Source organism: Lissotriton helveticus, chromosome 5_1 (assembly GCF_964261635.1).
Source record: "Lissotriton helveticus chromosome 5_1, aLisHel1.1, whole genome shotgun sequence".
Classification (NCBI taxonomy): Eukaryota; Metazoa; Chordata; class Amphibia; order Caudata; family Salamandridae; genus Lissotriton; species Lissotriton helveticus.
In genome coordinates, this window is record NC_136065.1 from 1,635,124,319 (window position 1) to 1,635,140,220 (window position 15,902).

A 15,902-nucleotide genomic window follows, 5' to 3' on the forward strand; every position below is an offset into this window, starting at 1 on the left:
AGGGAAGGCATGGCTTGGCAGTTCGGGCTGGACTGTTCCTATGAGGCACAGGGTCAGACTGATTTGCATATGGCCATGTCTGAACTGGGGTGGCAGAGTGGGCTAAAGAACGGTGATGGATTAAACCCAGATCTGTTGACTGGGTGTGAGTGTTTGATTGGTTCAGAAGCTCCGTCCATCACCACCCCATTTGTACCACTTTGAAGACAGAGTCCGACACCCTCGACCATCTTCACAACCCCGATGTGCAGTCCGGTCTCAGCCAGTGCGCCCCACACCCTTCTGCAGTGGCGCCTCGTGTTTGAGACGTCCCTCCTACCACCAAAATGTTGTAATATTCAGTTACTTGGCGGAGCCAGGACTGCACTGACTGTCTGGCAGGCGTGACGTGTCCGGTAACGATTGACGTACAGGCTGGCACATTGATTAAAGAACTGTCATCATATTACAGACATAAACATGCTGTAAAACACGTCCTATTGTTTTACTACAGTGATATAGCTTGGTGTGTTGAGCGTCTGCGGCAAGAATCTGTGCTTAACCTGCGGATTACTGACGAGGCCGGCCTTCATTCACCCAAAATGAGCCCCACTGAGTTGTCCAACCCATGATTTCTGTTTGTGGGCACCAATGTTTGAGGCCTGTATGATCTTCATAAAAACCTGGGGTAAGGATCCCCTTGTGTTTTCTCTGGTGTACTAGTGACTCGACAGAGATTGGCCGGCCAATCGGAACAAAGCTTGAACCAAAAGAATGCAAAATATTGCATGTCCAGTCATGGAGGTATCACCACCACCTAGCTCCGAGTCCAAGCCTCCGCCCTAAGCCTGGTTACTTAGGCCCAAGCCTGGCCCGGTACCGTGACCACAGTGCAGTGGATTTATTTTGTGAGCACTGCTCAGGAAATCCACTGCGCTGCGGTCACGGAACGTGGCCGGGCTGGGGCCTAACCACCAACCAGACTTTTACTTTTAATTCCGCGACGCGAGGCCCATAGCCCCAAACAGTGCCTGCCTGGCCAATTAATTGATCAGGGATCCCAGTGAATCAGGTTGGCATGCAAGAAATGCAATGAAACGATCACTCACCTGGGGCGCACGGTGGCAGGCTAGTAATAATTAGATTATGGGGTACCTCCAGGCTCCGCTCCAGCCTCTCTTTCTCTGGGGTAGTGGCCTCCTCTCTCTGCCTCACAGTCACACGCACTTTTTATTGCACGACCCCCAATGCGCTTGCGCATGATCTCCAGATTCGAGACCAGACCCCACCCTGAGGGTAAATGACTGTACGTACCGCGGCACGCAGAGGCGGAGGCGGAGACTGAGAGAGAGTAGACAATGACATCACTGCGCACTGCGCATCATGGTGCGTCCAGCCAATGCCGGTGGATTTTTGATAAATAATAATTAGTCCTGGCTAGAAATAAAATTTGGGTGACATGACATCACTGACACAGACGGCACCAGCAGCAGCTGCATTTTATGCAGATAGACATAGTTGTGCTTGTTTGCTTGGTCACGCTGTCCTCAGGGTCCAAATCGGCCCAGCAACAAAACCAGCCCCCTGTCACAAACCCAGCCTCCACTACATCCAGCCTACTGGGGGATTGCCCGGTGCCTGGCATAACCAATCCTGCCCTGGTTTTAAGTAAGGGCACTGTGGGATTGTTCACAGTAGGGCACAAAGGAAATGCTGCACATGTGGATATGGGTAACCCTTGGATCATTTACCCCATTGACTAAGTAGTAGCTAGGAGTTTCCCCCACCTGCAGCCTAGTGCCATGCTGGCATAATGCAAGAGATAAATGTGGTATTACCAGTATCCTACTCAGAACACTTTCTGGACCTGTGGAAGAACAGAAGAGCCGTAGACCTGCTGTCTGTGACCTGAGAAGTGCCTAGAAGACTGGACCTACTCCATCTCTTGTACCCCAGACAAAGAAGTGGATTCTAAGGGTCTAAAAGAACACCCCCTGTTCAAGCTACTCAGACACACAATCTATAAGAGGTCTTTTTCTGCAACTGTCCAGCTGACCAGTTCCAACTTAACCTGCTAGGGAACCTGCCACTGACATTTTTCATCTTCGATAACCTCCGGAGGACTGTGACTAACCTTTCAAGCCGATCCAATGAAGTTGTGTTGCCTCTGGGCCAAAGCTTTCCCACAGCATCAAATCCAATGTAGTGAGGCCTTGCAGACATTATGCTTCCTAGGGCCTTCCGTGACTACAGCCCTCAGTTCTGCCCCGCTGGAAAAATTCGAGCTTCAAAAAATTGATTAAGTCCGAAGGTGGAAATCTTCACTGGGCGAAGGCTCCAGTCGGTATTGTCCCTTCTTTAGGCACAGAATTCAAATTTCTCACGCTCAGAACTTTCCTGCCTGATGTTAACTGCTTCACCAAGACCTCATCCAGCATCTATCCAATGACATGGATCATGGGGTGGCTCCTCCGCTGAGCGGAGCAGCGTTGCCCCACAAGAAAAATAAAATGATAATAACAATGTTATTATAATTTTATTTTTCATTACTTGCTATGTAAGGGTGTGGGTGGTGTTGCACTTGATGCAGAGCAGGAGGAGGATGGTGGCACTCTCCTAAGTGCACATGAGGGTTTGTCCAGCTGTCTCGGGCTGGCCAAACCATCATGCACACTTGGCATGTTCTCCACTGGGCTGTGTTGTGCAGCCCGGTGAAGAACATGTCCAGCCTCCCATTGCCTCTCTGCGTGCCGAACCACGGCGCTCAAACCACTCACAAAGCTACTGTAAGGAAGCATTGTGATTTGGTCAGGGGAGTCGGAGGCCTGGGTGCTTCCTGTTTTGTTGACCGAAGAGAGCGAGGATGGGGGAAAGGGAGCTGTTGGGAAGGTAAGCAATTTCTTCCCCTTATCTTTTGTTTTTTAACCCCCTGACCTCCCCACCCTACCACTACTGCCCGGTAGTAGCCGCTTCTGGCCAGAGATCTACTTGAAATCCAGTGGCCTCCTAATCTTACAGCTGTGCACACTGGATAAAAATATATGGACGAGATCCCTCGTCTGTTGACAGTGTTACTGAGATGATATCTGTGACGGGGAGAGAAAGATTGCATGCAGGGTACGTGATCATACTCACGGCCTGCATATCATTCCTTCCAGGGCTTCAAGTTGGATGAAAAAACGGCAGGGTTTATCAAAGGGGCGTCACCGATGTAATTAAAGACGTGGCTTTAAGACACCTAAGCTAAAAATCTGTGCTTAGCATAGTTTTGTCACCCGACTGGTATTTTGCTGTTTCTGTAATTGCGTCCATATGTATGATACAACAGGTAACATTATACCTACAACAAACCAGAATTATTGCTTTTGTCAATCGTTTTTAGTTGCATAAGATAAATAACCAACAACGATGGCTTTGTTATTAAAACTTGCTTCAGTTTTGATATGATGAGCTTGTGAGAGTACTAAAACAAGTCTCTTTGAATATACATCTAAAATCAGTGGTACTACTGCAAAGTTGACATTTTTTTCCACCCTGAGGGTAAGGGCAAAAATTGATAGCCCGATAGGGACCTGCCTCAGCACCTGCTTTTAATCCGACCCACTTAAAATCCTGATTCCCTCCATACAAAGCCTCTTTCTAGGACATCATCTCAGTGTTAGACCAGTCACCAAAAGAAGGTTAGTTAAGTTCTATTACAAATTCAAAAATAGTTGAATATATACAAATCTCGTCAGAATCAAAGGGGAATGAATCACATGTCCTGTTTTTGCCAGAGACTTACGATCTTCTATTCTAAAAACTTTCATTCACATTAAACTCAAAGTGCAGTATATGTTGGTACTCCACTATGTCGGTTAAGTGAGTTGCATCATCATTGGGTCTTTTATCACTTGAGTGTTTAGTTCTCCAAGTGATCTGCGTTCCTCCACCTGGAGGGAGACCGATCAAGCTTCATTTTGGTCCTGAAGAAGGCCCATAGACCTGTGGGGCCTTTGATTCTGGCTGTTCCTAATGGAAGCCGAAAGAATCTCTGCTTCTACATCCCTCTTTTGATTAAACGCATATAAGGAATCTCAGATTGAGAGTACAAAAATACAAAGGACACAGAAGAAATCCAAATCTCCTGAAGAGATTTACTCAGTGCAGCAACAAAAGAACAAACATGTTTGTGACCTTTAAGCATGCAAACAGAAACCAAAAGTCAAGATCCCCCTGCATCTGCATTTCATATTACAAAAGCATTTAATTCTATCTATTTCTACTCACATTCTAGAAGTGACATCCCTAATTTAGCATTTAAGCAAAGGGTTAAAAAAAGAAAGGTGTCAGTGGTAAGAGTCTTCCTAAGAAGTCACTCTACAATCGGATGGGTCAGCAGCATAAAGCAACGAGCAAGCTAGCACTCAAATGCTTTCTGTTGGAAAGACAAGATGGAAAATGAGCATCTGTCCCTCTCTTCAACGCATCATGTATTCAAAATTGTATTCATCAAGTGTTCCACAATGCTTTCTCACACATACTCTACAGTAGGCTCAGCTACAACATTTTCCATGATATTGATTCTTTTCACGGCCTTCTGCCTGTATGCCCCTCTGCAACATTTCGTCCTTGACCTCTTCTCCTCCTGTGTGAACACACCTCCCTTCACCTTCTATTCGCCAGGCCAAGCTAACTGTAACTACATCATTGGCCTAATAAACACGCACAGTACATTTAGCGTATCAATTTGTCACATCACTAATTTGCCCTATATAAGTGTATTGAACTGTTTATACATTTCAGTACTATTCTATGAATCAATTGTTAAACTTCACATTGAATCGTGTCAATGTCACAAGAACATATTAGTTGGTTCATATTGCCTCTAACATCTAACTTTACCAATAACACTGAACAATAGGATAGTGCATACTACTGGTGATTACATTGCACTCCTAACAGGTACCCCATGTAGGATATGAATTTCTGCTCTATCACTCTCATAGCCCACCAAGTACAGCCTAATGCTTGTCTTGCCAAGTTTGGATCCAAAACTATTCCATATCTTATTGATCTTCAATCGCCATATTCTCATCCCCTTTGATCTGCAGCCTCCGGGTTAATTTCAATGTTGAAGTGTAACCTTTATCCCTGCCTGTCAGAACATTTTCTATGGCAGATGGCAAAAATTAGAATTGGGGCCCCTGTCTTGGTTTTGGGACAAGAAGCTAGGAGCACAATTTGTGGGAAATTGTGCGTTTTCAAGCATGATAGCTCAGCTCTGTGTCCGAGCAATGCAATGTATTTGTTGTGTGAGAGAACTTTGCAAGGATGTTAACTCATATAATCTATAAAGAAACGCACCAGCAAATAATCCCTGATAGATGCAAGCACACACACATTAGGAGCTCTGGGGACAGCAGCAGTACAAGCTTCACAGACAATCTCTTTCTCAGTAAAGCACACAGTATCTCGCTTTCTCGTTGTGCCCCTCCACCACACACATATATATTGGTAGTAAGGGCCTTGGGTACATCTGGAACTGCCTATACATTCATAGGAGACAGGTAATCCTTTCCTCTGAGCCTTTGCCCAGTGGTTGCATAGCTTTTGGCCCATGAACCAGCTATGTTTCACACTGTTCCCTCTCTCCTTCAGTTCTGTTTTAGTTCCACTTCGTGATGGGAAACCCAAATGCCAAAACATGCATCTAGACAGTTGGGTTAGTGACAAATAGGCCCTTGCTAAAACCCTGAATGCACTGCTGGGATCTGTTGCCCTTACAGGCTGCCAAATCACTCTACAGATGAATATATGGTGCAATGTGGCTTCACGGCCCATAGAAAGTTTCCTGCCTTTTATGACAGATAGCCAACCATTCTGTTAGAAATGGGGGTTGTCTAGGTGAGAGTGGTATGCACCCTGTCTGTACGGCGTCACAGAGGTGAGGCATAGATGGGCCCAGGCGATGTTGGTTCCTTAGTGCCACAGAGGAGGAGAGCCGTTGAGTACTAGTTACCACAAGGGAGGCAGTACTCCAGCTTACAACTCTTCAGCTCTTCTCTTCATCCAGAAGTGTTCTAAAAGTTTGAGGTTTTAGGTCTTATAGCCCTTTGGCATTTAAAGTTGGCAAACTTCAGAGAAAGTCTTTGTTGTTCTCAATTTTTGTTTTGCACAGACCTGGCTCCAGGCACACTCCAGGGGAGTGGAGACAGCATTGTGAGAGGATAGGCAAAGCCCTATTTCGGTGTTAGTGACAACTCCTCCCACCTCTCTAGCCCAGGAAGACACATCAGCCTGGTGATGGCTCATCAGGATATGCAGGACACACCTCAGCTCCTTTGCATGACTGTCTAGAGGGAATGCACAAACAGCTTCTGTCAGTCTAAACCAGATGTTGATTACACAGGCAGAGAAATAAAATGATTAAACAAGAAAATGCCTACTTTCTAAAGTAGCATTCTCAAACTCACAATTTAACAAGCATTTGCAATGCAATAGGTCTCGCATTATAAAAGTTGGAGCTGTTGGCATTGCTAATAATAATGCAACACTAGTAGCTCAAAAATTCAGTAATGTGAGACCTATTGCATTGCAATTGTTTTATTTTTGTTTGTTTTTTAAATAGCACAAACTACACACACAACCACACACACAACCACACCAAGCATTGGCATAGCCAATAGTTCTCGCTTTTGGGACCTTCTAATTATTTATTTATGCAGCATAATATCCTTTGTGCAACCACATCAACTGTTGCGTGGCTAAACACTTATAAGGTCCCAAAGGCGAGACCTATTGGCTATGGCAATGCTTTTGTTTTTATTTTTAAGATGTTTATCAAAGCAATAAAAGATGAACGGATAGAAATAAATTTTGTGTTTGGATTATACAATGAAGATCAACTAAGGCGTCATGATTGAAGTTGTACGTACTTCACCCACTGAGGCGATATTTAGACTGTTTTTGCCGCCTCGCAGTCACAGGTTCAAATCCCGGTCAGTTGACTCAGCTTTTCATCCTACTATGGTCAATAAATGAGTACCACTGAGTTGGTTAACCATAAATATCTATTATACTGCACCAAGATTCCCTTGGGTGAATTTGCGCTTTACATATACACATGTTTTGTAAGTTATCTGTGCTGCTGTATCTAGCAGGATGGAGGATGGCGGGGATAAACAGGTGTTGCTACAGTAAGCGAGAATAAAGAGAGGCATAGCATCACGCACCAGGGATAGCATGACAGTGTACCAAACAGCAAACACATTACAATGGACACATTGATAAGCCTGGCGAGGCCAGGCTTGGATTTACAATGTACATGGAAAAATCAACATAACTGAACACATGCGTCTACCCTGCCTGCAGATTCATGACAGTGTACCAAACAGCAAACGTGTTACAATGGACACATTGATAAGCCTGGCGAGGCCAGGCTTGGATTTACAATGTACATAGAAAAAACAACATAACTGAACACAGGCGTCTACCCTGCCTGCAGATTCCCAAATAAAAAGGCAGGTTGTACCAGGGAGCAAAAGAGCAAAACGCGAGGCTCGCCGGCTCTGCACAGACAGGATGCTGAGGGCAGGCCGTCTTGCCGCGCTCTGGTTGCAGGCGCTGTTTCTTCAGAGCGCGGCCCGCCGAGCCGTACAGACGAGCTCCACAGGGCCGCGCCGGTTGCCCTTTCCGAGTACATGTGCTGCTAGCCCAAGTACAACGAAAACGCTGGGCTCTTTCATGCTAAGGCCTCACCAAAGGCTCGACGGATCCAGCCAAAGCCACAGATTTCTATGCAGCAAAAGAGGCACCAGGCGCTGCGGGAAGGCGGAGAGCAGAAGGAGACGAGAATGAACAAAGCAGAGCTGGACAGAATGGCTCTTTCTTTAAAATGGATTTGACAATATTTTTTTCAAGAAGAAAAAATAAAAACAGAGGGACCCTGTCACTGTTTACCTCATGTATATATACCCTCCAGCCACAATCACAAAGAGAAAGTCATCGCGATCATGTCGCTGTGAAAGCGAAAGTGATCGCGATGACGCGAAGCACGCTAGGGATGCGCGTGTAGCAGCACGCAGGCTTGTGCGCGTTCTAGCAAGCTGGCGACCTTTGGGAGCACTTCCGAAAGCCGCTACTAAATGTCTATCTGAGCAGCGCATGCGCGCTGACTCAGAGAGACCTAAAAACCACCTTCACTAAAAGATGTATTTTTAAATTCTGAGCTCAGGCAGCCCAAGTTACAAATCGCTATCTCTTCTCAATTGAGGATTACACTTGTATAATGTTACAAGGCAGCTCCAATGATAACCTATGAGAGAGGCAGATCTTCCAATAGTGATAAACAAAATTGGCAGTATTTCACTGTTAGGACATGTAGAACACAACAGCCTATGTCTTACTTTTACATACACTGCACCCTGTAAATGGGGGTACCTTCAGCCTTTCTTAGGGCTGCCTTACATGTATACAAGGGAAGGTTAGGGTCTGCCAAGTAGATGCACTTTCCAGGTCGACATGGCAGTTTAAAACTGCACTCACTGACACTGCAGTGGCAGGCATGAGACAAGTTCTCAGGGCTACTCATGTGGGTGGCACAATGAGTGCTGCAAGCTTACTAGTAGCATTTGATTCACCGGCCCTTGGCACACACAGTGCACTTTACTAGGGACTTACTAGTAAATCAAATATGCTAATCATGGATAACCAAGCAGAATCACAATTTATACTAGGAGCACTTACACTTTTGATCTGATCAGCAAAGGTAAAGTGCCCAGAATACCTAACCAGCAAAAACAAAGTGCAGCACACAGTCAAAAATACAGGAGGCAGAGGCAAAACTATTGGGAAACCATGTCAAGGATGCCTGGTCTAACACATGTCCCCTCCAGCTGAAAATATAAGGAACTACCCAATCTAATGGAAGTTCTCATCCCTAAGGCGGAAGAATCTGGACAGACCTGTTTGAACCCGGAAGTGTGTCCCAAACAAGTAGAGTCTTAGCTTCTTCAGTGTCCAGATAACAGAAAAAAGCTTCTCTCTCAATTGTGCTCCATCTCTGATTGCTGGTAAGTACTACTAATGAAGGCTATAGTCTTTGTTTAGCTGTGCTAGAACTGCCCCCACACCATGCTCTGAAGCATCTGTCCACACAACAAATTCCTTGGAGAAGTTGAGCTCCTTCAGCACGGACTTCGTGCACATGACAGCCTGCAGGGGATCAATGGAGCGGTCTGGCAAGTCTCAGTCCAGATCTCGTTCCTGGGCTGCTTCCTACAAGTCAGTTCAGTAAAGGGAGCTACAATGGTGCCACACTCCTTGACAAATCTCCTTTAATAATCGTTGAGACCTAAAAAGGCTCTCACCTCAGTCTGTGCCTTGTGGGCTCCCAAACTAGAATTGTGTCAATCTTAGGTTGTAGTGGCACCACCTGGCTTCTTCCTACCTGGTGTCCTTAGTATACCGCAGATCCCTGCCCTATTTGGCACTTACTGGCCGTTATAGTGAGGCCTGCCTTCTGCAGAGCTTTCAACACTTCCCAGAGGTGCTGCCAGTGATCTTCCAAGCTGAAATCCACTGCAGTGTCATCCAGGTTGCAGCACTGAAATCTTCCAGTCAGGTCAAAACCTGATAGGCAACCTGTAAAATGTGGCAGGGGCATTTTTCAACCCAAAGGGTATTACCCAGAACTGGAAATGCCCCTCTGGAGAGTATTTTGTAAAGTGAACTTTGTAGTAGTCTCGCTGGTGTAAAATACCTATAAATGAATTGTACAAATATTAAAAAAAATATCAGCAGTTAGGAGAGTGCACATTTGGGGCCTCATTACGAGGTCGGACAGAAAGCAAAATAATTGACTCCTTGTCGGAATCGGAGCCGACCAACTCGTGTTCGGCAAGTACGACCAACCGATTACGATGCTTCTGAACACCGTTCGGAAAGTCTCCCATTGACTTCAATAGGAGCCAGTGGTCCCACCGACAACACAGGCTCCCATTGGAAAAAGGGGTGGCTGCAGAAAACCCTGCACCTCCATGGTGCCTGCCACACTGTGCATTGTTCGAAAGATGGGTCCCATGGGTACCCCCTTGGCCCCCAACCCGAGGTATCAGGATGAAGGGAGGCCTGCTAGAGGCCCCCACATTCAGTGTCTGACAGCCTTTTTCTGTCAAACAGACCGATTCGGAAAGCCTGTTCGAATCCAACATCGTAATATGTCGGTCAGAAATGCGGTCCGTAGTGCTGTACGATTCGGCTACGACCGACTCGGAGTTCCAGAATGACGGTTGGAACCTATTCGGACTGACCAAACGGTTTGCTTTCCGACCGAGTACATCATAATCGGACAGTTGAAAATGATTCCGATCGAGTCGGAAACATAGGTTCCGACACGATGTTGGTGAATCTGACTGCCTTTCCCACTGACATCATAATGAGGCCTTTAGTGTTTTTTTAGCAAAGTGTGATGAAACCAAAGATTTTATCTGAATCAAAACAAATCAAGAACCTTTTCTTGGTGATGCGAAACGACAAATATTAGTTGAAACCCCTTTTCCACACATTATGGTTTGTGCTCTCTATAGTTTTAGGTTAGTGTCCATTTTAACAGAAAACATGCTGTTTATAAATGACACTGCACTACCACACCATGCATGAGTAACATATTTGCAACAGACTGCTCCAAAGTGCACCACCAGTGACATACTACACCCTTACTTCTCTGTTGTCAAATGGGCGCGGCTCATTTGCTGCACCTGTGTTTTGTGTGCCACTTTGGTTTTTCACAGTCACTATGAGTTCAGTGATGTAATGTAACACTGATTGCAGAACCCCCACTCTGAAAATTGTTCTAGCACCACTATTTGTACCAGCATATTTTTCTACCTATTATTTACAGCTCAGTATAAAAGAGCCTAGTGGTTGTTTTTTGAAGCTATGATAGCATTTAATTTCATGAATCCATCTTCTATGTCTCTGTAAATTCAGAATCTTGTCTGTGATGCATATCTGTCTGCCTTCTTGATGGGCACCATTCTCTTTTTCAGATACTCCCCCAGCTCCGTCCATAGCTCTGACCCCTCACTACACTGTTTACATCAGAGGGGAACCTGTGACGGTGACATGTATTGCTTCAGCGGAGCACACACCTCTACAATTCCAGTTCTTCAAGAAGGCAGGGGGGCAGCAGATGGAAGTCTCATCCACAGGCAGAGCCTCTTATAAGATATTTACTTCTGATCCAGAGGCGGAGGGATCTTACAGCTGTTTGTACTCAAAAGAAACACTCCGGCGAGCTATCCAGTCCGGGGAGAGTGGCACGGTGTCAATATCAGTGACAGGTGAGCGAAATGCTGCGTCTACTGCAAACCTTGTGGAGTGGAGTGGGTCTTAACCTATGGTCCATGGAACTCTGGGGGCAAATGATGCATTTTCAGGGGATCCACTGACCCATATTACTTCTAGCCATTATTTTCTGTCAATTTTCATAATCAATTTTAGCTAAATAACTGTAAAAAGATGGCGCCTCCATCTAGGATAACAGTTTCATTGAATAAGTATATTACTTTGTTAAGATACGTTAAAAAAACCAATCATAAGCATTTTGTAAATGGTTTTTAGTCAGAAGCTGATTGCTAGTAGGCCTGGGTGAAGTTCACAGAGTTCCCGCTAGGCAGACATCCAGTAAGAGACTAAAAAACTCAGCTCTGCTACCTGGAGTTCCGCAAAAGGCAGAGCGCGTTACTTTGTGCAGCGAGTGCAGATTTTTAATACTGGGTGTTTGCCCTACATTGTAAAATCAGGGTGAACAGCACCACGCACAGAGCAAGAGGGCAATGCTATTTTCTGCCTCTTGAGATGTTCTACTCAAGAAGCAGCTTCCTCAACGTGAGCGGAAAGTTTCTGAATGCGAGCGGTAGTGACAAGCTGCAACTGCTCGCGTTGAGAAATCTCGTTGGGAGGTGTTATGGAGGAAGAATTTCTCGCTCACCAACTTTGGCGAGCAGGGTGAGAGGAAAGATTTTGCGCTGCCCGCTACATGGAGTGTTTCAGAACTCCACCTTCTACGCGGCGCACAAAGTGGGAAAAACTCTGCAATCTCTGCGAGCAGATTGGAATATCACGCACAGGCCTAATTACTAGTTCAGGACAGAATATGTGCATAGAAAGAGTGCCCTTTCTGCAGGGTTTCAAGTAATTTTTCACAGTTTGCGGGACCCTATATTCTTGCTGGCTGTAGAACTCTGTGCACTTTACCTCTGCTAAACTGCGTTAAAGACTCTTTCCTCCCCTTTTAACATGGTGTAATTGGAATATTCCTGATAGTCATATTTAATTTATCTATAGGTTCTTAGTATCTGGTACAAAGTGTACCCAGGGCCTGTGAGTTAAATTTCACTATTGAACTGCAGCACCCATTGCGCCACCTACTTCAATGACAGGTCACACATGACTGCAAAAGTATAATTTGTGGCCTGGCTGAGCAGTATTAAATGGCAAATTCTGCCTGGCAAAATGACCACTTTTGAAGGTCAGACCCTTCCTTATAAATATTATTAACTCACCCCTAATTAGGCCATACTGCCCATAAGAGAGTACGCATGGTATTTAAAAGTAGAACATGTACAAGTTTAGTGTTAAACATGTCCTTACAGTGAGAAAAACCCAAAAGCTATTTTCACTGTAGCGAGATTGACTGGTTCATGGGAAAGCATTGGGGTGCAATATAAGATTTAATAATATTATTTCTAGCTAGGAAACAGCTACAAAATTCATTCTTAGACATTTTGAAATATTTATCAAAAAGCCCAATTCACTGATGAAGTTGAATGTTTGGTAAAAAGTTTGGAAAAGGGACCCTTGGGAGTTACCTTTTTCCTGATGAAATCCTCTTGAGGCCCACTTGCATGAGCACCAACTGCCACCACGAAGCTGAAACGCCCCTTGATGAGATGTGAACTTGCTCCCAAAGAAAAGACAAGGCCTTTGGATGTGGAGAAGTGAGGCTGTTCCCTTGACAGGATAGCCAGTAGACTGTGCACAGGCACTTGATAAACGTTAAAGAGGACTGATTTACCAATTACCATGGATCGATGTGTTGTGCACCCTGTATATATTGAGCCAATTTGTTGCCCTATTTAGCAGGGGCTCTGACTGCTGACATTGTGCACCACTTGCCTGCCCTCAAAATTAGCCGCAATGTCACAGTGTAAATTTGAGGCTGGTCCCCCCTCACAGAGAAGCTGCCGCGACAGCCCGGACTTTCCCACAGTCCCTGCGCTCCACTAGTGCTGCCCCACAAAGCCTTCAGCACCGTGACCAATGGGCCAACTCCCGGCGGGCCAGTCACTACCCACAGACCGGGCCGGCCACACTGTGGCTGACAGACATCTACCAGCCAGCGGTTAATTCCACGTCAGGGGTCACACCCACGGCGAGTGAGAGGGCTCATAAGACCACATGGGGAGGCCACTGTTTGCCCACCAATGTGGCCTAGAGAGGAAGAGATGGACAGAGAGATAGATGGAAGGGTGGGAGCAAAGGTGCAAGAGATGGATGGATGTATTGAGGAATGGATGGATGGATGGGTGGGTGGGTGGCTTGATGGATAGATGGATTAGGTAGGTAGTCATGTAGGTAGATAGACAGACAGATGAAGAGACTCTGGCACCACCAATAAAATGTAACTTTAAATGTGGATAGACACTAGACAGACAGCCTGACTGACTCCGGTAACACCCATAATATTTACATTTAAATGTGGATAGACAGACAGAAAGACAGGCTGACTGACTAAGTAGAATACATACCATGGAAATGACCTTATATGGCTATTAAAGAGTATATCAAAGAAAGAACGTGTGAAATCAATATTAAGGTAGAAACAAAAAAGAGGGAGTAAACAAAGTTAAACAGAGTAAAATCAGGTCTCAACAAATCAATGCATAGAAGCGTTACTGGAGAGACAACACAGATCACATGAACAGACCAGCCTCTTACACAGAGAGGGAGGCACGCAGGATTTTTTTATGGAGTTAACTGGGAAACGATGCGCTCCTAACCAATCAGACCCCTGTGTTTAAAAACAGACTAACTGGTGTTTACCCTCCTGAGCACATCTTCAAAGCCGTGAATGTAACTCAAGCAAGACACATCATGACATTTAATTAAGGTCATCAAACATATGCCCTTAAAACTACAACTAGAGTAGTCCTCCTTGTGGCCGGCTTGGCGAGAAGGTGCGTGCCTTGAGCACTTGCACCACCCCGAGGGTTTTAAAGCGCTATGTTTTGGTAACGCGATATGAAATGGTGTTATTGGCATTTCGCTCCATTTTATCCCTTTTTGTTCTCACTTCTCAGGCCCCATTCAAAATGCGGATAATGGGCTCTGCTTCCTTTGCCCTCACAAATCAACTTCAGCTGTATGTGCCGTGCGTACCGCTCGCCTGGTGATCAGGCCCAAGGATGGGCACAGACAGCCTTGCCTTTGGCACCCCTTCAGTAGCTCAACATTTAAAACAGGAAGAAATTGGTGCAGGATAATAGGCTATCTTCCACCTGACTTCCATTTGCCACTCACTCCAAATTCCCTCACCATTCTAAATTCCAAAAATCAAGTCATATTCACTTTCACTTTCCCTTTTCCAGTTAGGCAACATCCCAACAACTCAACTCAAACCTACATTTCTCATCATAAAAATGAAGTGCTTTGGCTCTTGGTTATGCACGGATATAGATTAAGAGGCAGATTTACTACTTCTGACGCACCTCTGCTAATCAGCAGGGATGCGCCAGAAGAGTTGTGATGCATCTGCCCACCCGTGCGCCACCACTGATGCGCCGTATTTACAGTGCGGCGCACCGTGGGGCTCGGATGGGCAAATGCGTGTCTCATCCCCCTCGGAAAGGCGGCGTATTGCTGGAGCTGCGACACAAGCGTGACACAGCTCCAGCAAGGCTCAGGGGTGCCCTATTCCTAACATGCTGCGTCAATCCTTACGCCTGCTTGAAGCAGGCGTAGGGTTTTGACGCAGCATGGCCTTAAAAGTGACTGAGTGAAATCTTGTAGATTTCACTCAGCCACTTTTACGAGGCGTTCCTGCACCAGAACACCCCTGCGCAGTTACACCTACATGTGGCGCAGGGCTTTACAACGTGACGCATCTCCCAGATGCGTCACGTTGTAAATACCCCGCAGCACGGTGCTGGCTTTGCGCGGCTGCTGTGTCACAAGTGACACAACGGCAGTGTAAAAGAGCCGCAAGGGGCTTGTAAATCTGCCCCATAGAGCTCAGGCAGGGCTGGACTTGAAGATGTTTAAACTAGCTCCAAACTACAGGGGGTCACAACTGTAATTGGGATATGCGGCTATGTGCAAGTCATGGGAGCCAATCCTGCTCTGAAAGCATACATCTAGCCTGTAGTCTAGTTTGTAAATGACAGAGTTGTACTGTGTTCAGCTGAGCCCGGGCTCAGAATGTTAACATACAGGCCGAGTGTACTTATGAACCCAGTCAGTTCTCTCTAATCCAAGGGTGTGAGTGGTCGCCTATACTGTGCCTTTAATCCGCGCACTGAGCCTGGGGAAGCACAAACCACACTGGATGCTCTGACTGCCAGCCTTAAATTACTTTATTAGTCCCTATGTAGTGCAGAGCGGTGATAAAAAAATCTGATTATGATTTTTTTTTCAGCTAAGTAGCGCACAAGGCCTACATAGTTGATTGGGGAAGTAGAGAAGTAGTGGCTGCTAGGGACCGCTTGGTTGTAGGGATGTGACCAGAGGGGGAATATAGCATATATGTATTACCATGGCAGCTTTAGTTGGTGATTCTATATTCCTGACCCAGCAGGCAAGCATTTCCAAATGACATTAATGGAGTCCAAGCTAGTTGCCAGTTTTCAATTAGTAAAAAGTACAGTATGGCAATCCAAGCC

General features: G+C 45.7%; 1 protein-coding gene across 3 annotated transcripts in view; it reads left to right on the forward strand.

Moving 5' to 3' along the window:
* LOC144753746 (immunoglobulin superfamily member 1-like) overlaps positions 1–15,902 on the forward strand; it is a 752,980-nt gene that overhangs the window by 448,707 nt on the left and 288,371 nt on the right. For all 3 annotated transcript variants that reach the window (XM_078641329.1, XM_078641330.1, XM_078641327.1), the window contains one exon: positions 11,010–11,303. In XM_078641329.1, the coding sequence (XP_078497455.1) occupies positions 11,010–11,303 (294 nt within the window). The remainder of the gene's footprint in view (positions 1–11,009; positions 11,304–15,902) is intronic.